General features: G+C 38.7%; 1 protein-coding gene across 1 annotated transcript in view; it reads left to right on the top strand.

The window, feature by feature from the left end:
- The first annotated feature begins 1,007 nt into the window (after nt 1–1,007).
- Nucleotides 1,008–23,573, top strand: part of LOC117879349 — a 101,499-nt gene continuing 78,933 nt past the window's right edge. Inside the window, exons 1-7 of the mRNA XM_034774470.1 lie at nt 1,008–1,040; nt 3,218–5,618; nt 6,281–6,395; nt 12,480–12,559; nt 16,565–16,690; nt 19,673–19,734; nt 21,014–21,164. Of these exons, the coding sequence (XP_034630361.1) occupies nt 3,218–5,618; nt 6,281–6,395; nt 12,480–12,559; nt 16,565–16,690; nt 19,673–19,734; nt 21,014–21,164 (2,935 nt within the window). The 5' untranslated portion in view covers nt 1,008–1,040. The remainder of the gene's footprint in view (nt 1,041–3,217; nt 5,619–6,280; nt 6,396–12,479; nt 12,560–16,564; nt 16,691–19,672; nt 19,735–21,013; nt 21,165–23,573) is intronic.

The raw sequence follows: 23,573 nt of genomic DNA, 5'->3' as shown, positions 1-23,573 counted from the left end.
AACTGCCTTAACCGTTAACGCCTGGGCTGGCTGGCCAGCTGGCTCCCGTGGCCTCGTGCCAGCTGGAGCGGGCCCAGCCGCAGTGCCCAGATGGAGCAGCACCGCCTGGATGGAGCGGGTCCAGCTGTAGTGCCCAGCCGAAGCAGTGCCGGCTAGCCAGAGCAGGCCCAGCCACCACCCAGCCACTCCAGCGGGATGGGCCCCAGCCACTTAAACAGTTAACCGTTTAAACAGTTAACTTTTTAAACTGTATTTACCTCCCTAACCTGTACACTTCTTATGGTATCAAAATACTATATATTGTATTTTATCATTTGTGCTATTCTGTTAAATATGAATCTCCTAATTTTCACCAGAAATTAAAAGATACAGTGCCAAAAGTTAAATCTCTGCAAGCTGCATGGAAACTTTTCAAAGACACTCTAATAGAGGCTCGATTTAAATGTATGCCTCAAATTAAAAAAACATAGTAAGAGGACCAAAACAGTGTCACCGTGGCTAAACAACAAAGTAAAAGAAGCAGTTAGAGGCAAAAAAAAACCCTTTAAAAAAGTGGAAGTTAAATCCTAATGAGGAAAATAGAAAGAAGCATAAACTCTGGCAAGTGAAGTGTAAAGTATAATTAGGAAGGCCAAAAAAGAATTTGAAGAACAGCTAGCCAAAGACTCAAAAAGTAACACCAATAATTTTTTTTTTTTTTTTTTTAGTACATCAGAAGCAGGAAGCCTGCTAAACAACCAGGAGGGCCCCTGGCTGAACGAGATGCTAAAAGAACACTCAAGGAAGATAAGGCCATTGCAGAGAAACTAAACAAATTCTCTGCATTGGTCTCCCTGGCTGAGGATGTGAGGGAGATTCCCAATTCTGAGCCATTTTCTTTAAGTGACAAATCTGAGGAACTGTCCCAGATTGAGGTGTCATAAGAGGAGGTTTTGGAACAAATTGATAAATTCAACAGCAATAAGGCACCAGGACCAGATGGTATTTACCGAAGAGTTCTGAAGGAACTCAAATGTGAAATTGCAGAACTACTAACTGTGGTATGTAACCTATCATTGAAATCCGCTTCTGTACCAGATGACTGGAGAATAGCTAATGTGATGCTAATTTTTAAAAGGGGCCCCAGAGGCAATCCCGGCAATTACAGCCTGGTAAGCCTAACTTCAGTACCAGGCAAATTGGTTGAAATTATAGGAAAGAACAGATTGATCAGACACATAGATGAACACGATTTGTTGCGGAAGAGTCAAAATGATTTTTGTAAAGGGAAATCATGTTCCACCAATCTACTAGTATTCTTTGAGGGGGTCAACAAGCCTTGGGGACAAGGATGATCCAGTGGATATAGTGTACTTAGATTTTCAGAAAGCCTTTGACGAGGTCCCTCACCAAAGGCTCTTAAACAAAGTAAGCTGTTATGGGATAGGAGGGAAGGTCCTCCCATGGATCAGTAACTGGTTAAAATATAGGAAACAAAGGATAGGTATAAATGGTCAGTTTTTAGAATGAACAGAGGTAAATAATGGTGACCCCCAGGGCTCTGTACTGGGGCCAGAGCTGTTCAACATATTCATAAATAATCTAGAAAAAGAGATAAACGGTGAGGTGGCAAAATTTGCAGGTGATACAAAACTACTCAAGATTGTTAAGTCCAAAGCAGACTGCGAAGAGTTACAAAGGGAAGTCACAAAACTGGGTAACTGGGCAACAACGACAGAGGAAATTCAGTGTTGTTAAATGAAAAGTAATGCACATTGGAAAACATAATGCCAGCTATACATACAAAATGATGGAGTCTAAATTAGCTGTTACCACTCAAGAAAGAGATCTTGAAGGCAATGTGGATGGTTCTCTGAAATCATCCAGTCAATGTGCAGGGGCAGTCAAAAAAGCGAACAGAATGTTTGGCATCATTAGGAAAGGGATAAATAATAAAATAGAAAAATCATATTGCCTCTATATAAATCCATGATACACCCACATCTTGAATACTGCGTGCAGATCTGGTTGCCTCATCTGAAAAAAGATATTAGAATTGGAAAAGGTTCAGAAAAGGGCAACAAAAAGGATAGGGGTATGGAACAGCTTCCATATGAGGAGAGATTAGTAAGACTGGGACTGTTCAGCTTGGAAAGAGATGACTAAGGGAGGATATGATTGAGGTCTGTAAAGTCATGACTGGTGTGGAGAAAGTAAATAAGGAAGTGTCAGTTACTCCTTCTCATAACACAAGAACTAGGGGTCGCCAAATGAAATTAATAGGCAGCAGCTTTAAAATAAACAAAACCAAGTATTTCTTCACACAACATACAGTCAATCAATGGAACTCTGTCAGAGCATGTGGTGAAAGGCCAAAACTATAACAGGGTTCAAAAAAGAACTAGACAAGTTCATGGAGGATAGGTCCATCAATGGCTACTAGCCAGGATGGTTAGGGATGCGAAACCATGCTCTGAAGTGTCCTTAGTTTCTGTTTGCCAGAAGCTGGGAATGGGCGACAGGATGGAGCACTTGATGATTACCTGTTCTGTTCATTCTCTCTAGGGCACCTGGCATTGCCCACTTGCAGAAGACAGGATGCTGGGTTAGATGGACCATTGTTTGACCTAGTATGGCTGTTCTTACGTACCATTTATCATCACATATTCCTTCCCCTAAACTCTATCCAGAAGCTTTGTAATGTGATGAGTATTTTGATGTTGTTGCCTGAGAAGATAATTGTGTGCTTAAAGCAGCTGTTTGGCCTTAAAGCCAATAAGTTCACGCAGCTTTAAAAAGTCTGAACTGAGGCCCTGACTCAGCAATATACTTAAGATTGTGCCTAATTTTAAACTCATGAGCCATTCCATTGAAGTTAGTGGATCTACTCACATGCTTAAAGTTAGACGCATGCCTAAGTACTTTGCTGAGCTGGAGCTAGTGCTTCTACAGCTGATTCTGGACCCATGTACGTTAATGGGAATTTTGCCATTGACATCATTCGATGCAGGATCAAGTCTTTAGCCTCAGAATGGAAAAGTAAAATTGCATCTTGTTTTAATTACTTAATCTAAACTAATATGCATTTTTTACCTTTTTTGTCTATAGTTAGTTGCTTCAGTCCTGTAATAATGCATTGAATATGTTCAGGGAAGGTCTCAGTTTATCTGTAAGAATTATATTTGTAGTTCTACTTTTGCTGAAAAATTTCATTTTTGTGTACATATGTTTTTTGCAGATGGAGCATTTATCTGAAAAAGCAGCTGAACGGCTCCATGCTGAAATCATTAATGAAACAGACACACCTCGCACCCGCGACCTCAAGCTCTTACGGGCCAAGCGCTTAGCTTACTATGGAAGGTGTGGAGGGACAAGGATTTACTCTTGTGGTACTGATAATAAACCAAGTTCATCAGCTTCCAGAGGAGCAGTTTTACATTCTGCAGTGAGCACAAAAGAAGAAAATCAGATTTCCACATTAAGTGGCTCTCAGCAACCTAATGATGCAACAAATGGAAGGAAACCTTTAATTCAGAGATCATCTGGAGTAAACCATGAAGGAAAAGAACAAGAAACAATTATCACAAATCCAGAAACACATAGCAAATATATGAGCCAGACTTGTATTTCAGAATTAGATCATAGACTACTTGAGGATCTGACTGTTCCGGAGACACAAAAACTCCAGCATGTTATGAGTTGGGCACAATTGGTCCTTAGTAAATCTCAGCAAGCAGCTCATAGGCTGAAATGTTCACAGTTATCTCAAGGACTTATTTTGCCTCAAGACAATGAAAGTGAAATAGCACTAAATAGGGAGAAGAAAGAAACCAGAAGCTCATATGGTTCTTTGTCACAATCGACAGATGCTTTTAACCTCAATGCACATGCTAATATTCTTAAGAGTTCCAGCATTTCTTCAATCTCTGAAGTTAACTCAGAGCATACAGAGAGGTGCATTTCTCTTGATCCTTTAAGAGATAAAACATTAGCCCCTGAAAACAAATATTTCTATAACATTCAGGCTAATAATAATAATAATCAGAGAAAGACAATAATTAGGATCAAGAGAGAAAGAAGGGACCCTGAGATCTCCCCATGTATTTTGGGCCGACTTGCACTTGCTGATGAAACCTGGAATAGCAAAGAAAAATCAAATTTTCAAAATATAGGTGAGAAAGATATGTGGTCAGAGATACGTAGTGTCCAGCCACAACCTCAAGTTGTGTGTAAAACTGACAATTATTCAAGTAAAACCGCAGAGGCTCCACGTGAAGATCCTAGTACTTATTTTTGGGCTCCCCTAGTTGATAGTTCAGATGAGGAATGCACGGACAGAATTGTGAAGACAAAGAGAACTAATAGGTCTGGTGCTGAGATCAAGGAGCACAAAAAATCTTCACACAGCATATTTTCATTTAAAGAAAAAAATATAAAATATTTGAGTTCTGGTGTGCTGGGCGGTAGTATTGCCTCCATGAGGAAGATGTACAGCAATGGAAAATGGTCTGTGGGAGAAAAGCTCATATTGGAGAACAAAGAAAATTATAAACACAAGGATTTCAACTTGTCCTTAAAGGCTCATGGCTGCAGTGAAGACAAGGTTATTGCAAATAGCATCAAGGGAGAGGCTGAAAACAGATGTATCCCCTTCTCTAGTGAATCTGAGGTTGAAAATGATGAATTGGAAGATCTGGTGGTAGATTTTACACCTCTGAAGAGAGAGACAGATCAGAGAAATGAATCAAGGTTCAAGGATATGGAATTCTCAGATTCCACTGTTGAAGCGAGAAAATGGATTGGAGAAGAGCAAACAGACAGTATCTTCAGTAGCACAAGTTTTGACAATAGTATGGGTAAAGGAAATAACTACAAGAGAGCTCAAAAAGAAATAGAGCTAAAATGCTCTAAGAAAGATCCAGCCATGCAAAGTAGCAATCCTTTGCTGAATTCATTAGTGAACCCTCCAGAACACACTTTTAAAGTTTGCCCTGACTGTGCAAGTCTCAGTTATCCAGATATGACTTGGTGCAGTGGGTGTGGTTGTGTTTTATTAGGTATATTAACACAGTCTAGTAAAGACAATATGGAACATAAATCCAAAGTATTCCTAGGAGATGTGACTGACAAGCAGAAGAATGTTTTCAGTCAAGTTATCAAATCTTCACAAGTTTCAGAAAGCAGTTCAGAGGAATTCCCCAAACTAAGAGAAAGAAGTAATGATTGCCAAAAGATATGCTGGGATGATAAGCCACTCTTATATTCAGACTGTGATATTAGTGTTTTGGATAAATATTATTTTTATTTGGATCAGTTAAATAAGGCCAGATGTCTTCATCCTAAAGAGAAAAACCAGCTATTTTCTTTCCAAGAATACCGTGGATACTCGAAAGAAGAAAAGATCGCCAAACATCTTGAGGGTAAGGTGGTTGAGCAAGAGGAGACTGAAGAAACTCACCGTGATTGCGGAGCTACTGAACTAAGCTCTGTTAATGACATAAATCCTGATGCCATAGAACAAGAGAACAGCCGTCTTGAAGAACAGGACACATCTGAAGGAGAATCTACTTTTATGAAACTTTTGGATGATCTTGAGTTGAATAGTAAAACAGAGCAGAAAAAAAGCCAAGTTTCAATAGGTAAAGAAATTTTTCACATTTGTTAAGTTGTTCATTTTTAATTATGTAAAATATATAACCATTGCTAATGACTACTTACTACTCTTACTACATGAGAAATGTGCTAATCCTCTGTTGTTGAATATATGCATGATCCAGTTGTTTATTCTTCTCTGACTGTCATAATTCTTCTCTGACTGTTATAATTATTTATTTTGGGTGTTTATATGTAAATCTAAAATTTTGTGACCTTTGATATAAAAATAATAATAATAATGGTTCAGCACTGATAAAGTAGCATCCATCTCTCCAATTCCTAATTCATTGTTAACTGAAATTGATTCATGTGTTTTGAGATGCTTAGTTTTTGCATTAAAAAAAGCTGTCAAGTAATGACACATAACAACTGTTTGTGAAATTCATTGTTTTTATTAGCCCTTTTTTATCACTTGCATGTAAATAAACAGCTCTGATTAGGCTGTTCTTGGGACTCAATGAGTAAAGTTGATGTATGTTTTTAGGAAATGTTTCTTGTGGAGTACAGTAGAATGTAGAACTACAGTACTATACTTTGGTGTCAGAATTTACTCATAGTGAAGTAAGATCGCTCCCTATGATAAAAAAATCGTAAATTAATTATATGTAAATGTTTGGTAACATTTAGTGTTGTTACATATTTTTAGATAGGAAACTCTCAGAAACCAAAAGCATTAGGACAAAACTGACTGGTTTTAAGAGGTATTGGGAGAAATCCAGCATTGCATGGTCATCTTACACACATGGAGAACTGAAGCCAAGGTTTGCTTACCTTTTTTTCGAACTTACAATCTACTAAAAATTATCTGTAATAAATGCTCCAGTTAGGGCATTAATACTTACATTCTACCCATCAACATCTTTAATTTTGCCAATTTTTTTCTAGCTCTGCAGTATGTTGTTCTAAAGTTACAATTTAATTTGAAACATTCTAATTTTAACTCAAATTAGTCAAATTAAGTTAGTCAGAATTGAGACACTAGATTGGCAAATAATTAAAATCAAGATTTTTCTTCTACAACTCTAACTGTTTCTGAAACAAATCAAGCAGTGGGGATTTTCAAGGCAGCTGAGTGGGAAAGAACAAGAGTACTCACCACATGGTTAATATCCCTTGGAGTCACAATAAGGTCTGTGGAAGACATTTGTTCATAGCGCTTCCCTCTTCCTTCAGGTCAGCGATTAGATGGCAAATGGTTAAAGAAAGAGGTTGGAAAATACAAAACTGTTGTGGGAATATTTTTATTGTCTCTTAAGTAGAACATTATTTATTATGGTCTGATTATCCCTTATACTAAGGCCCCTTTAAACCAGTTTAGCAGTGTAAAGGGGCTGTGACAAACCCAGATCAGTGGGGTACAGGAATCTGGTAGAGGGCAAATATACTGGTCACTGGATGAGTAGTTTTCTGTTCCCTGAGTGACTAGAACAGGGGCTGTGCTAGAGTAATCAGGAACCTGCTAGAACCAGTTAAGGGAGGCAGGCTAATTAGGACACCTGGAGCCAATTAAGAAGAAGCTGCTAGAATCAATTAAGGCAGGCTAATCAGGGCACCTGGGTTTTAAAAGGAGCTCACTTCAGTTTGTGGTGGGAGATGGGTAGAGTCTGGTGGTAGCAGCCTTCAGATGGCATCTGGCAGAAACAGAGAATTGAGTGGGGGGAGAGGGTGGAGTTAGCTCTTATTGTGGCACCATCCATATCAAGTGGAATGAGCATGAGGATCCTCTCTCTGACTTCCCAGCAATTTTAATTCCTGGTAGACAGTGGCAGCAGCAAGAGTCATGCATAGGAGGCGATGGTGGTTTGCTGTGGGAGCTGCTTTGATGCAGCTCACTCCAATGACATTGCTTCCTGGATTTGGAACCCAATGGAAAAGGGCCAAGTTCATGGGGCTCAACATTTTCCCCATAATTCAGTTGGAGATAATAATATTTCCCTACATCACAGGAGAGGGGAGGATTAATGCATTAGAATTAGCAAAAAGCTTTTAAATTGCTGGCTGGAAGGTACTATAGAAATGCAAAACTGTTTCATTATTGTTACTAAGCTAAATTCACCCTGGTGTAAATGCATTGACTTCAATAGAATAACACTGTGCTGGATTTGCACCATTGTCTGTTATAGAGCTAATAACAAATCAGAGCAGCAACAAAAAGATGATAAATTTACATATTTCCAATCTAGTCAGTCAAATTATTGGTTGTATTGTGTATGTCTAAAAGGTGATACTTGTATTAATTTAGGGACCCAAATTTAGGCACCCATGTTTGAAAAGGTTGTCCTACCATTTTCGTGGTGAAATTTCCAGTTTTAACAAATTCTGTTTCTTACCCATTACACCATTAAACTGATTCATTGCTTCCTGCAATGGATAGTACCAATAGTAATGAGATAAATCATAGCTTGGGAAAGTCTCATTAATATCTCATAGTCTCTGACCCTGGACATTGTTTCACATGGGCAAACCTCTGTGTTCATGTGGGGTACCTGAAAGGATTGGGCCCATTTTTGGAGTCCCGCTTATAGTAAGCATAATTTGTTTTGAAAGTTTATTTTTATATTTATTTTCTTTTAAGAGAAATAAAATAATTAAACTAGAGGTTTTATAAATCTTATCTGAAGAAAGCATTCCCCAAGTACTCTCAGCTTATTAGAATTGGTATGAGCGTATTATAAAAAACATACATCTAAACAGTGGAAAAAGTCAGTGTATGTAGAATTGGGGAGAATTCAGGCCAAACATGAAGCTGCACAAAGTAATTTACTTCATCCACCCACTCAAGAGGGCTAAATTCTTATGATTTCATGGCAGAGAGCTGAAAATATTTTTTGTGTTAATATTAAGATGCTCTGGGTTGGTTTGTGTAGGAAGGCATTTTTTGTGTGTAAAAATCCAGTTGTGCTTTTTCGATAATTAATAAACTTCTTAGCACTAGTGATCAATAAGGAAGAGAGTTGTTTTAATCTGGATTCAGTTACTAATGGCCTCTTTTCTTATTTTCAATTGATTTGTTCTTTGGTGGTAAGAGTCTGTGCATGTGCTCTTGCCCACATCCTCTGTCATGTTTTGCCTCATTTCTGTCCTTGTTAAGGGCCTGACCCTGCTTCCTGTGAAGCCACTGGGCTGGATTCTGTGGTCTACTAAAACCACTATGCACAAAGCAGTCTTAAAGTTGCTGGAAATGGACAGTGGAGAACTCCCTTGCACACAGGAACTCTTCACAGCCAGCAAGCTGGCAAAGCTGGCTCCACCACCTCTTGTGCCTGCCACTCCTGTGCCACCCAACTGCACTGACAGTTAGACATTAGGAAAAACTTTCTATCTTAAATCTCTCTTGCTACAATTTAAGCCTATTACTTCTTGTCCTGTCCTCAATGATTAAGGAAAAAAATTGATCACCCTCCTTGTTGTAACAGCCTTTTACATATTCAGTGACTGTTATCAATTATGTCTCCTCTCTCTCCCCCTCCCCAGCAAGCCTTCTTTTTCCCAGACTAACCAAAGCCATATTTTACAGTCTTTCCTGGTATGTCCTGTTTTCTAGACCTTTAATAATTTTTGTTTATCTCATCTGGACTTTCTCCAATTTGTCCACATCTTTCCAAAAGTATGGTGGCCAGAAGTGGACACAGTACTCCAATTTAAGCCTTATCAGTGCTGAAAGAATTACTTCTCATGTTTTGCTTACAGCACTGCTTTTAATACAACCCAGAATGATGTTCACTTTTCTAGCAACACTTTTACATTGTTGACTCATATTTAATCTGTGATCACAGTATCCCCCAGATCCTTTTCTGCAGTACTCTGTCCTAAGCAGTCATTTCCCATTTTGCATGTGTGCAATTTAGTATTCCTTCCCAAGTGTAGTACTTTACAGTTGTTCTTATTGAATTTAATCCTATTTACTTCAGAACATTTCTTCAGTTTGTCAAGCTCATGTTGAATTCTAATCCTGTCCTCCAAAGTGCTTGCAACCCCTCCAAGCTTGGCATCATCCACAAACTTTAGAAGTGTTGTCTCTATGCCATTATCCAAATCATTTATGAAAATATTGAATAGAACCAGACCCAGGATAGATCCCTGCAGGACCCCACTCGATATGCCCTTCCAGCTTGACTGTGAACCATTGAGAACTACTCTCTGAGTGCAGTTTTCCAATCCATCGTTCACCCATTTTATAGTAGGTTTGTCTCTAGACTATATTTCCCTAGTTTGCTTATGAGAAGGTTATGTTAGAGAATATCAAAAGCCTTACTAAAGTAGAGATATATTACAGCTACTGCTTCCCCGTTATCCTCAAGGCTTGTTATCCTGTAAAAGAAGGCTATTAGGTTGGTTTGACTTGATTTGTTCTTGACAAATCCATGTTGATTGTTATTTATCACTCTTATCTTCTAGGTGCTTACAAATTGATTGATTATTTACTCCATTATGCTTCCAGGTAGCGAAGTTAAGTTGACTAGTATGTAATTCCCTGGGTTGTCCTTATTTTCCTTTTTATAGATAGGTACTATATTTTACCCTTTCCAGTCCTCTGGGATCTCCCCCGTCCTCCACAAATTCTCAAAATAATCACTAATGGCTCAGATATCTCTTCAGCTAGTTCCTTAAGTATTCTAGGATATATTTAATCAGGCCCTGTCTAGTAAGACTCACACAAGTTAGATGTAAGTCTTAACTTGTTTGTTCCCTGTTTTAGCTTTATATCCTACCTATTTATACTGATGTTCGCTATGTTAGTTGTCCAATCACTGCTAACCTTTTTAGTGAAAGCTGAAACAAAAAAGACATTTAACACTTTGGTCATTGCTGTGTTTCCTTTATTGTTTTTCCCTTCTCATTGAGGCTACATCTTCACTACCCGCCTGAATCGGCGGATAGAAATTGATCTCTCGGGGATCGAATTATTGCGTCTCGTTGGGACGCGACAATCGATCCCCGAATCGACGCTTGTACTCCACCAGCGCAGGTAGGAGTAAGTGCCGTTGACGGGGGAGCCGCGGAGGTCAATTTGTCACTGTCCTCACAGCAGGGTAAGTTGGCTCGCATATGTCGAATTCAGCTACACTATTCGCGTAGCTGAAATTGCGTATCGACCCTCCCGCCCCGTAGTGAAGACTAAGCCTGAATAACGGGCCTACCCTGTCCTCTGTCTTTCTTTTGCTTCTAAAGTATTTGTAAACTATTTTTTTGTTACCCTTCACATCCCTACCTAGTTTAATTACATTTTGTGCCTTGGTCTTTTTAATTTTTGTGGCTACATGCTTGTGTTGGTTTTTTAAATAGTCCTGCTTCATAATTTGACCTAGTTTCCACTCTTTGACGCATTTTTGAGTTTCAAGTTGTTGAAGATCTCCTGGTTAAGCCAAGGTGCTCTTGTCCCATACTTCCTATCTTTCCTGTGCTTTGGGATAGTTTGCTTTTGTGCCCTTAATAATGTCTCTTTAAAAAACTGCCAACTCTCTTGAACTCTTTTTTCCTCTTAGTCTTGCTTCCCATGGGTTCTTCGCTACAATTCTCTGATTTTGCTAACGTCTGTCTTCTTGAAGTCCACTGTCTTTATTCTGTTTTCCCTACTACCATTCCTCAGAATCACATACTGGAATCATGAAATGATAAAGTTCATAATTCTTTTCAACCAAAGTGCCTACATATGCCTGTAGAAATTCAAATTGCTTGAAAGAAAGAATTTTACTAATTTCAGTTTACTCCCTTTTCTGGATCATTAGAGAGTATTTTAAATATGACAGGACAAAATACTGGATCCCTCCTGTATCCCACTTGATGCCTCCTTCCATTCAGTAATTTGCTCTTTATTTTTACCCTTTGTTTTTGTTCCTTCAGTCAGTTTTCATTCCATGTAACTTTCCTCTAAACCCAAACAAATTTGAATAAACTTTGTGTATAATCTGCGATGAGAGAGTTTCAAATGCTTTATTAAAATCTGCATATTAATATGTATGTGTGTATTTCCTAATTGTCTTCTAAATGAACATTAATGCTTTAAAACAACTCTGTTTATACACTGTGGCTCTCTGTTTATTTCCCAGTTAGTTAACAAGGGCAAGCAGTAATAATTTATACTAACATTGAAGGAATAATGATTCAATAAGCACTTGTAGTATAATTCCATATATATGAGGTAATTTGCTCTACAGTAACTTAATGAGGAGAAATTAAATAAAGTCTCCTCTTGAAATAAGGTTAATGTTATCAGAGTTCATGTGCATACACGAGAGGTGTGAACATCTGACTCAAGCTCTCTGTCTTCATTTGGCAAATTAGCCAAAGGAATGCTGTGTTACTGGAGGTGATCTGATTGATTAATTTGTGATGGAAATGTCTGATAATGAAAGGGATGAATTCACACATGACAGGACTCAGATATTCTTCTAATAATACTTTAGTGGGAGGAAGCTGCATACAGTTCTTTTTAAGAGCCACCAAAAAATTTCTAAACCTTGACAAGTTAAGTGAAAGAATTTTTGTAGAACCTTCCTTGGATATATGTAATAGGTTCTGCACACTATTTAGTTGGTTCATAGCATTTATCACATGGCTATCACCATGGTTCCATATGGCTCTGCAGCTTATCAAATATTTATTCTCTCCACATATGTTGTACATTATATATTTAAATAAATGTGTCTAGTAAGTTTAATAAAACAGTAGTGGTACAATTTCAGTTACATGTTTGTCTTCCATTTACCAGGTGCTGTAGTGCCAAAGCTGCGCACTATGTTGTAAATCCATAGTATGAAATATCATATTATTAGCCTCTGATGATGGGCAAGTGGAAATAAAGAAATGTACTATTCCAACAATTTTTTGTTTGCCTGATCTAGATCACAATGTGTACAAAGACCAGTCTCAGCTGATGTAGGCAAGAAGATGGTCTATATATCTCAAAATATTCAGCCTTCAGGTATGTGTCTCAATAAACAGTAAATGTGACCAGATCTACGATATGCCAAAGAAAATTAATATTTTAAATATCATGAAAATATGTATCAGTGATTTGATGCATGTATAGCATGTAACTTTTGATAGGGGAGGGGGAGTTTAGCTAGACTCCAGAAGCTGAACTTTCTTCTGAAATAGAACATGTAACTGTATTCTAAGGGATCAAATCTATTTCTAATTTTTAATATTTTAATTAAAAACACAGATGAAAAAAGGGAGAAATGATCTGCTACTATGAGGATTTAAAGAGCCCCACTGCCATATCTTTTTTTTCTGTCATCTTCTCCTCTTCCTTGTGAGAAAAGTGATGTGTTAAATGGATAATATTCACTAGGGCTGAAATTCAGGTACCCACCACGCCTCTCACCAGAGCCCAGTAAACAGGCTTTGCACAGGGAGGATAAATATGGAGACTGAGGAAAAATGGAATTTTCCCTTCTCCTAGCCAAGAGGCTGGACTTGGAGCACTTGCTCAGCCAGTCCGTGTCCATTAGTATATCCTGTGGTCTAGTAGCAGACATAGCTTGCTACAGCCTCGCTGTGCAGGGTTTGTGCACGCTGGATCTGCACAGTTATTGGGTCCATTGACCACTACCACTTACCCACCCACCTACAATACTTTACCCTCTGCACTTATGTAGGGAGAGCCACCATGGAATTTGACTCCAAGGTGTGCAGGGGCGGCAGCAGACTTTGTGGATATTTTTGGTAGTTTCAATATATCCATAACCATATCTAGAGTCTCCCTGCTTATTCTTTCTTTTGGAATCACACACACAGGGCTTTCCATGGCCCTGTGTTAGGCATTGTGAGTTTCACCTGAGAAGAATAATTTAGAAGGCAAATAAAAATGTGGATAACTTACTGTAATACTTGCATGTCATCTAGGCAGTAATTCTCTGCCCTCCTCCACATTGTCCATCTTCTTGGAGACACCTTTATTGGTACAGCATTTGCTTTTGCTGAAGGCCCTATCCACGATGAGCTGATTGATTTGTGATTTTTGGTTTGTAGATTTCATTTTAAAAACATGTTATTCGTATCCCATTTATTGGCAAGATCACTCAGCGCAAGGATCCTGTACATCAGTGAGATGAGCACAAATGAACAAAGAATACAGATTAGAGCCTTATCTGGCCATGCTGGAAGACAAGAGGCAATGGATATAGTTTAATTAAACTACAAGTTTATTCTCTTAAAATATCTGGCAATACGTACATCATCATTCCTTAATCATTTCTACATGATCTGCAACCTGATCCTTGCCATCCCAGTGCTGGTACCCCACTGCCCACCCATTGTCTGAGCTAAAAGGGGGCTCTAAAAGGAGAGAGTTGGCTCCCTGCTGTGCCAGATGTAGGAGCCCCAACCTCCTATTCCTCAGCTCCCTTAAGGGATGCTTTCTTTCAAATCCTTTTCCAGTCCATTTTCTCTGATAACTGTATCCCTTCCTAAGAAGTACCTGCATTGGACATGTTCCATGGGTTTTATGTACTAAGTTACAATGTTAGAACCTAACTCCTGAGTCCCAGACTTACTATGGGGAAGGCGACCCCCCCGCAATCCCTAAGGAAAAAAGGGTGACTAGCATAAAGCCCAAAGTGGCTCATGAGGAAAATGGTCCTTTTGCAAATTTCCTGGGTGGGTTGATGGGTGCGTGGTGCCAGCCCAATCCAGGTAAGAGAAGATTCTCTGGGGCTGATTGGTGAGTTATAAGTACCCCACTCCACTCTTCTGGTGAGCAAGAAGGGCAGTGTTCCTCTCCCCTGACCTCATCCAGTTGCTTCCTGCTCTTTCTTAGGTTCATAGATTCCAAGGTCCTAAGAGGGACCATTGTGATCCTCTAGTCTGACCTGACATATAACACAAGCCATAGAAATTCTCCAAAATAATTCCTAGAGCAGATCTTTTAGAAAAAATATCCTGTTGTTCTGCTTGCTTGACTTTTGGTCCGCAGGAAAACTGATTGAGACATGATCCTATCAGTAGATATCTGCATAAAATTTACTTTGGTCCATAGAGTGCAGAGCCTCGTGATGACCACACAAATTAGACTTTCAACTTAGATCTGTTACATAAGCTGGTATGGTGCTAGAAATCCATGTCACATTCACAATGAAAATGTGCTGGCAATATGCTAAAAATGCCCACCAGGCCCATTTCTGAATAGACCTCTGTATTTACTCTAAATGTGTCTCTAATGGAAATGTTTCAGGGACATGAAGGGATGAGTGCTCAAGAAGTTGTCAGTTGACAATTTTGCCTTTCTTAGCTCATCATACAGTGATTCAGTAATAGCAATTTCATAAAGAAGTACAGTAATATTTCTTTCCACAGGGAATGTACAGATTTTTAAATTTAAAATTTTGTCTAAAATTTCACTATTTTTCCTAGTCCCTCTTTTTTTTTTTGGCTGTAGTATCTGGTTTCATACGGTGCTACTCTTAATTAATCTATATTTCTTGTGACTGATATTTAAATTTGGCTTCTTCCTTTCCTAGCAAATTACAACCTATCTGATTTAGTTTAGGTGATAGAGGAGTAAGCTGTCAGGTTTGGGATCAAAAGTTCTATGTTCCCTCATTCTTGTTTGCCATTCTCCCACATCCTATTTTGAGTAGCTGTCCAGCTATGTATTTCTACTTTGCCTATCAAATAAATATTTTTAATATGCAGAAGTATCTGGGCAAGATTAGAGACAGTTACTCTCTAGCCATGCACCCAGACACTATGAAGATGGGTGCAACTGAGAACCTAGATGGAAAGATAAAGAGTAGCTAATTATTTGTCCATTTTCCTTCCACTAGTTTGAGTCTTTTTGAATGCTTTAGGGAAGACATCTTTGGGTGAAGAAAGCCAGCGAGCCAAGAAAGCCAGAGAGGCCATGTTGAGGCTATTTTATTGGGGGTTGGCCTGTGCAAAGAGGTGTGCTTTGCATTGTGATGTAAGGTTTTTAGTCAGCATGGTTCAATTCAGTAGGACTACTTGTTTCCTTAAAATTAGGCATGTGTTCAAGTACTTTGCTTAATCCAGTCTAACTATTTGAGGCATGGGCTCATCCCACTCTAGGCTCCGAGCTCCTCAGCTGTCACTTCTTTTGGGCAGAGACCCATGTCTCTCTCCCTTCTGACCAGGGTTTTTTAGGCACAGATCTCTGCCTACAGTTCGATATTCTTAGCAAGTCTGACTGCCTAAACAGGCCAGTTCTGCGCTTTGCTTTCTCTTCAGAAGGCTATGAACAATGTAATTGCCAATAGTTACGAGTTACTACACAGCTTGGTATAAGCAAGCACATTTATTCTTCAGGTGAAAGCATTACAGAGAAAACATATTGAAACAATAAAGAATCTACAGTTTACCAGAGATCACAAAGGCTCTGGTAGGAGCCAGTCATTCAAACTTCATATAGAGTTTTTTCTGTGGTTACCAGTTCAGAACAGCCTTAGCTCAGAACAAGCAACTGCTGGAATAGATCAGTCTCCTTTATACAGCTTGGGCCCTTGATCTTGACCTCATGTGACAGGTAATCAGCAGACAAAAGCCCACTCCTCAGAGCATAGCTTAAAAAGGCTGGCTGTTTGCATAACCAGGGGTGGAGAATTTGCATGCACCATCCCCTAAATATTTTCCAGGAAATCGACTTCATCCGTATTGTCCAAAAAAGATCATTCTTGTCTGCCACATGGTTCAGTATAGTCCTTTGATCATCCAGGTCCACAATAATACATAACCTTTGCATTTAATACAATGGACTCCAAAGCTACTTAAACTTAATTCAATCAGGTTTTTTTAGGACATTGTAGGAAATTGCCATATCTTTCATGGGGAGTTCCACCAGAAAATTTTGCCCTGTAGCTGTAGCATCCCTGTGGCATGTAGAGCACTAGGATTGGGGATTTCATAATCTAATAGTTAATTTCTACCTCTTACTTCTATAATATTATCAAAACTTTCCTCCTTTCTGTAGGTAGTGTCAATTCCAGACAGATGAAGGCACATCCTCTCCCAAAACCTACCATATCTGCAAAAGCTCAGCAGAAACCACCTAATTATCAAGCCACATCAGTAGCTTTTGTGAAGACTGCTAATGCTTGTAAGTAAAAATGTGTGCACATATTTGTTAAGCATGTTAGCAGTCCATAAAGTTTTTATTAGGATATGCAGAGGAATGATGTGTAAATTGTTTCATGTAATTTTTGTGTTCATGTGTACTCAGGATGTTCTTTTTAATCACTTTTGACCTTCCTTCCCATTTACCTATCTTCCTTTTGCATTCTCCAGGGAATCCTCTGTCCAAGGAACTAAAGCTGAGTGATAATCAATAGATGCTGACCTGAAATTTAAAAAGAAACAGTAGCTCAAAGTGTCAATAAACTATACCAGTGCAGATTAGAGAATTTGAAGATAATTTAAATTAGTAATAATTTAAATAGTAGGGTAGAACAGCAAGATACAAACAAGTATTTTTTAAAAATTAACCCCCAACTGTAATTTCTAAGCCCATTACTTCCTCAGTTTCTTTTGTCTTATGTAATATGTATGTTCTCTGATCAGATCTAGTGTGAGGACTGATTCTGGAAGGTAACAAACACCTTTGGAGAGGTACTGAGAGCCCTTGACTCTCATTGCAGTTCCTTTCTTGTGAAAAGGCTGAGATCTTTAATAACCAGAAATAGTCAGGACTGTGGGTTTGTTTCTCATCTGCAAGACATCAGTGCTATCATCACAATGCTTCTTTACAGTGTGTTTGGGCATTGGGACAGCCCTGATTTAGAAGGGGAATGGCTTCTTGTAAATTGCCAGTATCACTTCCTGCAACATCTTTGGCTTTACTTGGAGGCCTCCAGTAAATATTGTCAGGCCTGACTCTGCCATGGAAGATCTAACAATATCCCAGCCTGATACAACATGGTTATGTTACATCCTAAATGAACAAAATGATTTTGGAAATTCAAGGTAGAAATCAATGTTTTGTAGTGGATAAACAGATCACCTTCCTTTTAAAAATAAGTGGTCACTCTTCAGAGACCCATTCCATGACAATGGTTTTAATAAACACCCTTTACAATTTTTAAAAAAACCCATGAGAATGAATTTACTGGCTCCATAAAGAACATTTCTTACGAGTACTAAAAGACTTTTCTGAGCCTAACAGTGTGGACCTCAATTAAAGGCAAGTGAGATGTAAATAGGTCAGTCAAGAGATCCATAAAACTTAATAAGGGTATGTTACATGCAAACAGAACAAAAATATCCTGGGGATATTTATGGTTCCACAGATTTATAACTGAAAAATTGAGAGTAAGGGAGTTTCCTGTACTCATCCAAAGTAGCAGAGAAAATTGCATGTTTTGGTGAATGTTCTTTCTGTTGTGAACATTATTTAACAAACACAGCAATGATCTGTGCAGATAATTATAAGGAGTGGTTTTAGTGAAGTGTTTTTATTTGATTTTTTAGTCTGTTGAGGACATCTGACTAAATCAAATCTGTTTTCTCTACTCATAATGCCCTGGGTTATCTCCTTCCAGTTCCTGACCAGCCAAAGAAGAATCTGCCTTCAAAAAATCTGTTCGAGGTGGTACATTGAATGATGGGACAAGAGTTTGGGAATTTATTCATTGCTATGTGAATGCTCATTTAGTGTAGATATGATCAATAAAGCTTGTCTTGCAACTCACTGTTGAGCATCAGTGCCTTGTATTAAGGTGCTCCCTAATAACCAGGACAGGCAGCTATTTATGGGTTGATTGATTGCATAACTATTTACATAACTTGTGTCTAAAATGGAAATATAGCAGACATTTGCTATCTTAATAGCAAATTCTCTTGAAATGAATACTTGCAGCTATGGTCCATTTGAATCTCTATCTGACGATATTGTGTTCCATGTACAAAGACAATCTGTGCCAGCAGTGGTGTTATAGTTTCGGTGTTCAACCACTTTTGCTTTTCTAAAAGATGCTAATAATGTATTTAGGATGGTGTATGACATTGCATAGATTAAAAGGCTTCCTAGTGAGTGGCCTTTCGACTGACAAATGTTTGATTATTTTTTTTAATGTATAGTGAGTATAATGCAACTGGTCTGTTAGCAGCTGTAGTGACAGAAAAAATTAATGTAATTCAATTAATAATTGCACCACTCACCAAGACAGAAAAAAGTTTGATTTGAATATTTGCCAAAAATGTGTTATTCCATTGGCATGTCTGATATATTATATCTCTATATATTAGAGATAGAAAAGACCTGTTAAAGCCATGTAATCTATCCTCTTAGTAATATGGGAATATTGTATTCTAGTTCTGTGTTTAAGTTAGTTTTAGAGATTAAGTACCAGCATTTTCTTCCTGCCTTCAGTGGTCTCTTTTTTTGACTTGTAAAATTGTCAGGATAGTTATTTATACCTAGGGTGACCAGATGTCCCGTTTTTAAAGGGACTATCCCATTTTTTGGGACGTTTTCTTATATAGGTGCCTATTATCCCTCCCTCCCCCTACCACCCCTGCCCCGTTTTTTCACAGTTGCTATCTGGTCACCCTATTTATACTTGCATTAAGGTTACATAGATGTCTAACTATCTAATTGCTCCTGCAGGTCAGGTACTCAGACATACGTATGACAATGTTTGTTTGTGTCCAAATAATTACACACACACACACACACACACACACACACACACACACACACACACAATTATGGCACAAAATTATGCCTGCAACTATTTGCCCCCATAATTGCAGTCATAAAAAGGGGCACCAGCTTTTGAAAATCTGGTGCTACTGGCAAGATATTGATACGTAGAACCACCAAATATATTTTTCTATATGCAGCTGCTGGGTTTGTTTGTTTGTTTTTACATTAAAGGCAATTGGGAAGAATCCTGCCCTAATCGGAGGTAAACTGAATACCTTACCAGGTCTTTTTCATCTCTAATTTCTGTAATTCTGATTATTTATAGTGTGGACAAATGGAAATATTGCTTCATCTTTTCCTCATATGTTGCTCTCTATTACCAAACAAACAGACTTTCACATAGCTCTGGGATTCCAGAATAATTTCTCTTTTACCCAGGCACTGACTCCAAGCAACCTTGCAAAAGTACATTTCAAGGTTTTGAGGAAACAGTAAATTGGGTAAGTGTCTGCATCAGCTCCCTAGCTGTATATGGAACATGCTGGTGTTTCAGAATTTTGAAATCTATTTTTCATACTAACCACAAATTCAGTCTTTATAAATAAAAGATCTTGTCTGCGCAAAATATTCCACCTTCTGGATTGGGCCTTAACCCAGAGCCAAATTCATCAAAGCAATAACTGCTTTACGTATTTATTTACCTTTTTTAGAAAAGTTTGCTGTACTTTATTTAATCTGGTCATTTGAATCTGTTTTCTAATGTGAACAAATTTCTATTAATGATTTATCTACTGTATGAATAGCAAAATGGTATTTTGATAGCTATATTTTGAAAAAGAGAGAACTGGAGAGCTTTTATGAAACTTTTTAAAATTAAGTTGTTAGGTAATAAAAAACCACTCTATTCTGCAGGCAAAAAGTTTTATTGGCATTCAGATGGAGAAATTTGTAGAAGAGATGGGGATTGAAGCCCATCTATGGCTACCTTGAATGACAACTCTGGAGAAGTTTTATAAAATAAAAGTAACATGGTGAAGGGAAAAAACTGTTCTTCAGAAACTGTTATCATGATGTGGTACCAAAAAGCATTGTTGTGCAGGGATTTGTGGGCATATGGAGCCAAATCTCTACCCATACAGGCCAATGCTGTGCAAATGTCATAAGACTTTATACATTGAGTTTTCCTGTCCCCTGTACTTCTCCTATGTAGGGGACAATCTGGCCCTATGTCTGCAAACCGTAGGACATACTTAAAAAAATGAGGGGTAGTTGGTCACTTTCTTCATGTGTCTTCAGAGTGACTTCAGTGTCTTCCAGGCTGTGTTTCCAGCTTGGGAGAGCTAAGCAGAACCAAAACATTCCAGACCTGGAATTATTGTTATCATTATTATTATTCTGAGAGTTGTATTGATAAAGTGAGCCGGCTAGTAAGGGTGTGGCTGATCAGAATGCTAGATTCTCATTTCTTCTGACCAGCAGGCTAAGCCCCAGATTTTGTGGCCAGCTAACCCAAAATCCAGGTGGTTAAAATTAAGTAATACATTGTTCTGATGCCTCAGATTGGAAATGGAAGAGGAGAAATAGATAGTCCCTTTGCAGTAAAGTCTCTTCTCGCTTTGCTTGCCAGTGAAACAGAAGAAAATGTTCTTCTCTTTGGTACCTGAATCTAATTTGTTTATTTTACTGTTTGTCATGGACAGGAGTTAGCTGTCCACTAGAGAATGCATTGTATTTGTTTGCCGTTCCTTGTAATAGCATGTTACTTTGATTTGTTTTTAGGATAATAAACGTGAGAATGACCTCTCAGTTTGGTTGCTTCTTCCTGATGAACTGTGGCTATGCATCTTCTCATTGTTTTCCCATAAAGAGCTTTCTCAGGTTGCCCAGGTCTGCCACCGTTTCCACCAGCTTGCGAGGGATGAGTCCTTTTGTAAGTACATTAAAATACCTAGCTAGTAATGGTTAGTAAGCAGAAAGAAAGGAAGGTCCTCCAAGGTAACTAAGAATGCCAGTATAAAGGAAATCTCTAGTGTAATATCAAAAATATCCTAGGATCCAGGATATAGGCAATAGGAATAGCAGCAGGAACAGACATTTCTGTGAACTACATAGAGGAGTGAATCACTAAAAATGTTTATTAAAATGTCTCTAAAATAAAATAAAAATGAATAATTACCAATCAGTTTGGAAGATGTCTGTTTCCTACAAAGTTGAATTGAAAGAATTGGCTTCAGCATTTGAAAATGTTATCTAATGGTCATCATGCTACCTTGCAAACAGTATAAATTTTCAAGTGTAAAGAAAACTGTGAAGGCACTGGAAATTAGGAAACTTTGGAGTTATAAATTAAGATCTACAATTGAAAAGAAAATAGTTGATTTTAACAATGATTAAATCAAATGCTAAGTTAAACAAATTGTTTAAAAAACTTGATAATTTAGAATTGATTCAAATTGCTTTCTAATGGTGCTGCTGTCCCTCAATCCTACTGTACTTTGAATTACATTGAATCCTTGCTTTGAAGTGTCATCCAAATGGCATCTCTTTCTGAAAGAGAACAGACTCATTCACTGAATATGTATACTGAAATTAGAGATGGATATTAAACCAAAACCCTGAATTGGAACAACCCAAGCAAGTTCCCCATGATTTTTCTGGGGAACTTGAACAGATCCTCAAGGAATCCATTTTGAAGTAGTTGGAGGAAAGGAAGGTGATCAGGAATAGTCAACATTGATTCACCAAGGGGAAGTCATGCCTGACCAACCTGACTGACTTATATGATGAGATACTGGCGCTGTGGATATGGTGAATGTGGTGGACATGATATAACTTGACTTTAGCAAAGCTTTTGATACAGTCTCCCACAGTATTCTTTCCAGCAAGTTAAAGAAGTATGGATTGGATGAATGGACTATAAGGTGGATAGAAAGCTGGCTAGATTGTCAGGCTCAACAGGTAGTGATCAACAGCTCGATGTCAAGTTGGCAGCCAGTATCAAGTGGAGTGTCCCAGGGGTCGGTCCTGGGGCTGGTTTTGTTCAACATCTTCATTAATGATCTGGATGATGGAATGGATTGCACCCTTAGTAAGTTCGCGGATGACACTAAGCTGGGGGGAGAGAGAGATATCTGGAGGGTAGGGATAGGGTCCAGAGTGACCTAGACAAATTGGAGGATTGGACCAGAAGAAATCTGATGAGGTTCGACAAGTGCAGAGTCCTGTTCTTAGGATGGAAGAATCCCATGCACTGCTGCGGGCTGGGGACCGACTGGCTAAGTGGTAGTTCTGCAGAAAAGGACCTGGGGATTACAGTGGACGAGAAGCTGGATATGAGTTAACAGTGTGCCCTTGTTGCCAAGAAGGCATGTTGGGCTGCATTAGTAGGAGCATTGCCAGCAGACTGAGGGAAGTGATTATTCCCCTCTATTCGGGACTGGTAAGGCCACATCTGGAGTATTGCATCCAGTTTTGGCCCCTCACTACGGAAAGGATGTGGACAAATTGGAGAAAGGCCAGCAGAGGGCAACGGAAATGATTAGGCGGCTGGGGCACATGACTTATGAGGAGAGGCTGAGGGAACTGGGCTTATTTAGTCTGCAGAAGAGAAGAGGGGGTATTTGGTAGCAGCTTTCAACGAACTGAAGGAGGGTTCTAAAGAGGATGGAGCTAGGCTGTTCTCAGTGGTGGTGGATGACAGAACAAGGAGCAATGGTCTCAAGTTGCAGTGAGGGAGGTCAAGGTTGGCTATTAGGAAAAACTATTTCACTAGGAGGGTGGTGAAACACTGGAATGGGTTACCTTGGGAGATGGTGAAATCTCCGTCCTTAGAGGGTTTTAAGGCCTGGCTTGACAAAGCCTTGGCTGGGATGATTTAGTTGGGGGTGGTCCTGCTTTAAGCAGAGGGTTGGACTGATTGACCTCCTGAAGTGTCTTCCAACCCTAATCTTCTATGATTCTATGCCCTTACTTGCAATTTGTGGTTAAAGTGTAATTATGGCCCTACCTGTTTGCACCAGTTATCCCTTTTCTTTCAGTAGTTTGTTTGCAGAATACACCATATTCACACATAAAAGAGACTTTTGACATGCTCTGCTTTGATTTTGGACATTTTAAATTCAGCCTTGGCCTGTCAGATGCATCTTCTTAACCACTGTGAAAAAGACAATATCATTCCATAATTCCATTTGGAATTTCTCCAAGGAGAGGGGTAACTATAATGTTACTGGACAAGCTGCCCAATAAAAAACACTGGGGGAAATTTTTCAGTTTCACAAAATATTGTAATTCAAGTCAATGATAGCTTGTGATGGAAACTTTGTATGATATATTTAAAAAC

The sequence above is a fragment of the Trachemys scripta genome, chromosome 6 (genome assembly GCF_013100865.1).
Source record: "Trachemys scripta elegans isolate TJP31775 chromosome 6, CAS_Tse_1.0, whole genome shotgun sequence".
NCBI classification, from domain to species: domain Eukaryota; kingdom Metazoa; phylum Chordata; order Testudines; family Emydidae; genus Trachemys; species Trachemys scripta.
Note: the sequence above shows the minus strand (reverse complement) of the source record. Positions and strands in the feature narration are given on the sequence as shown.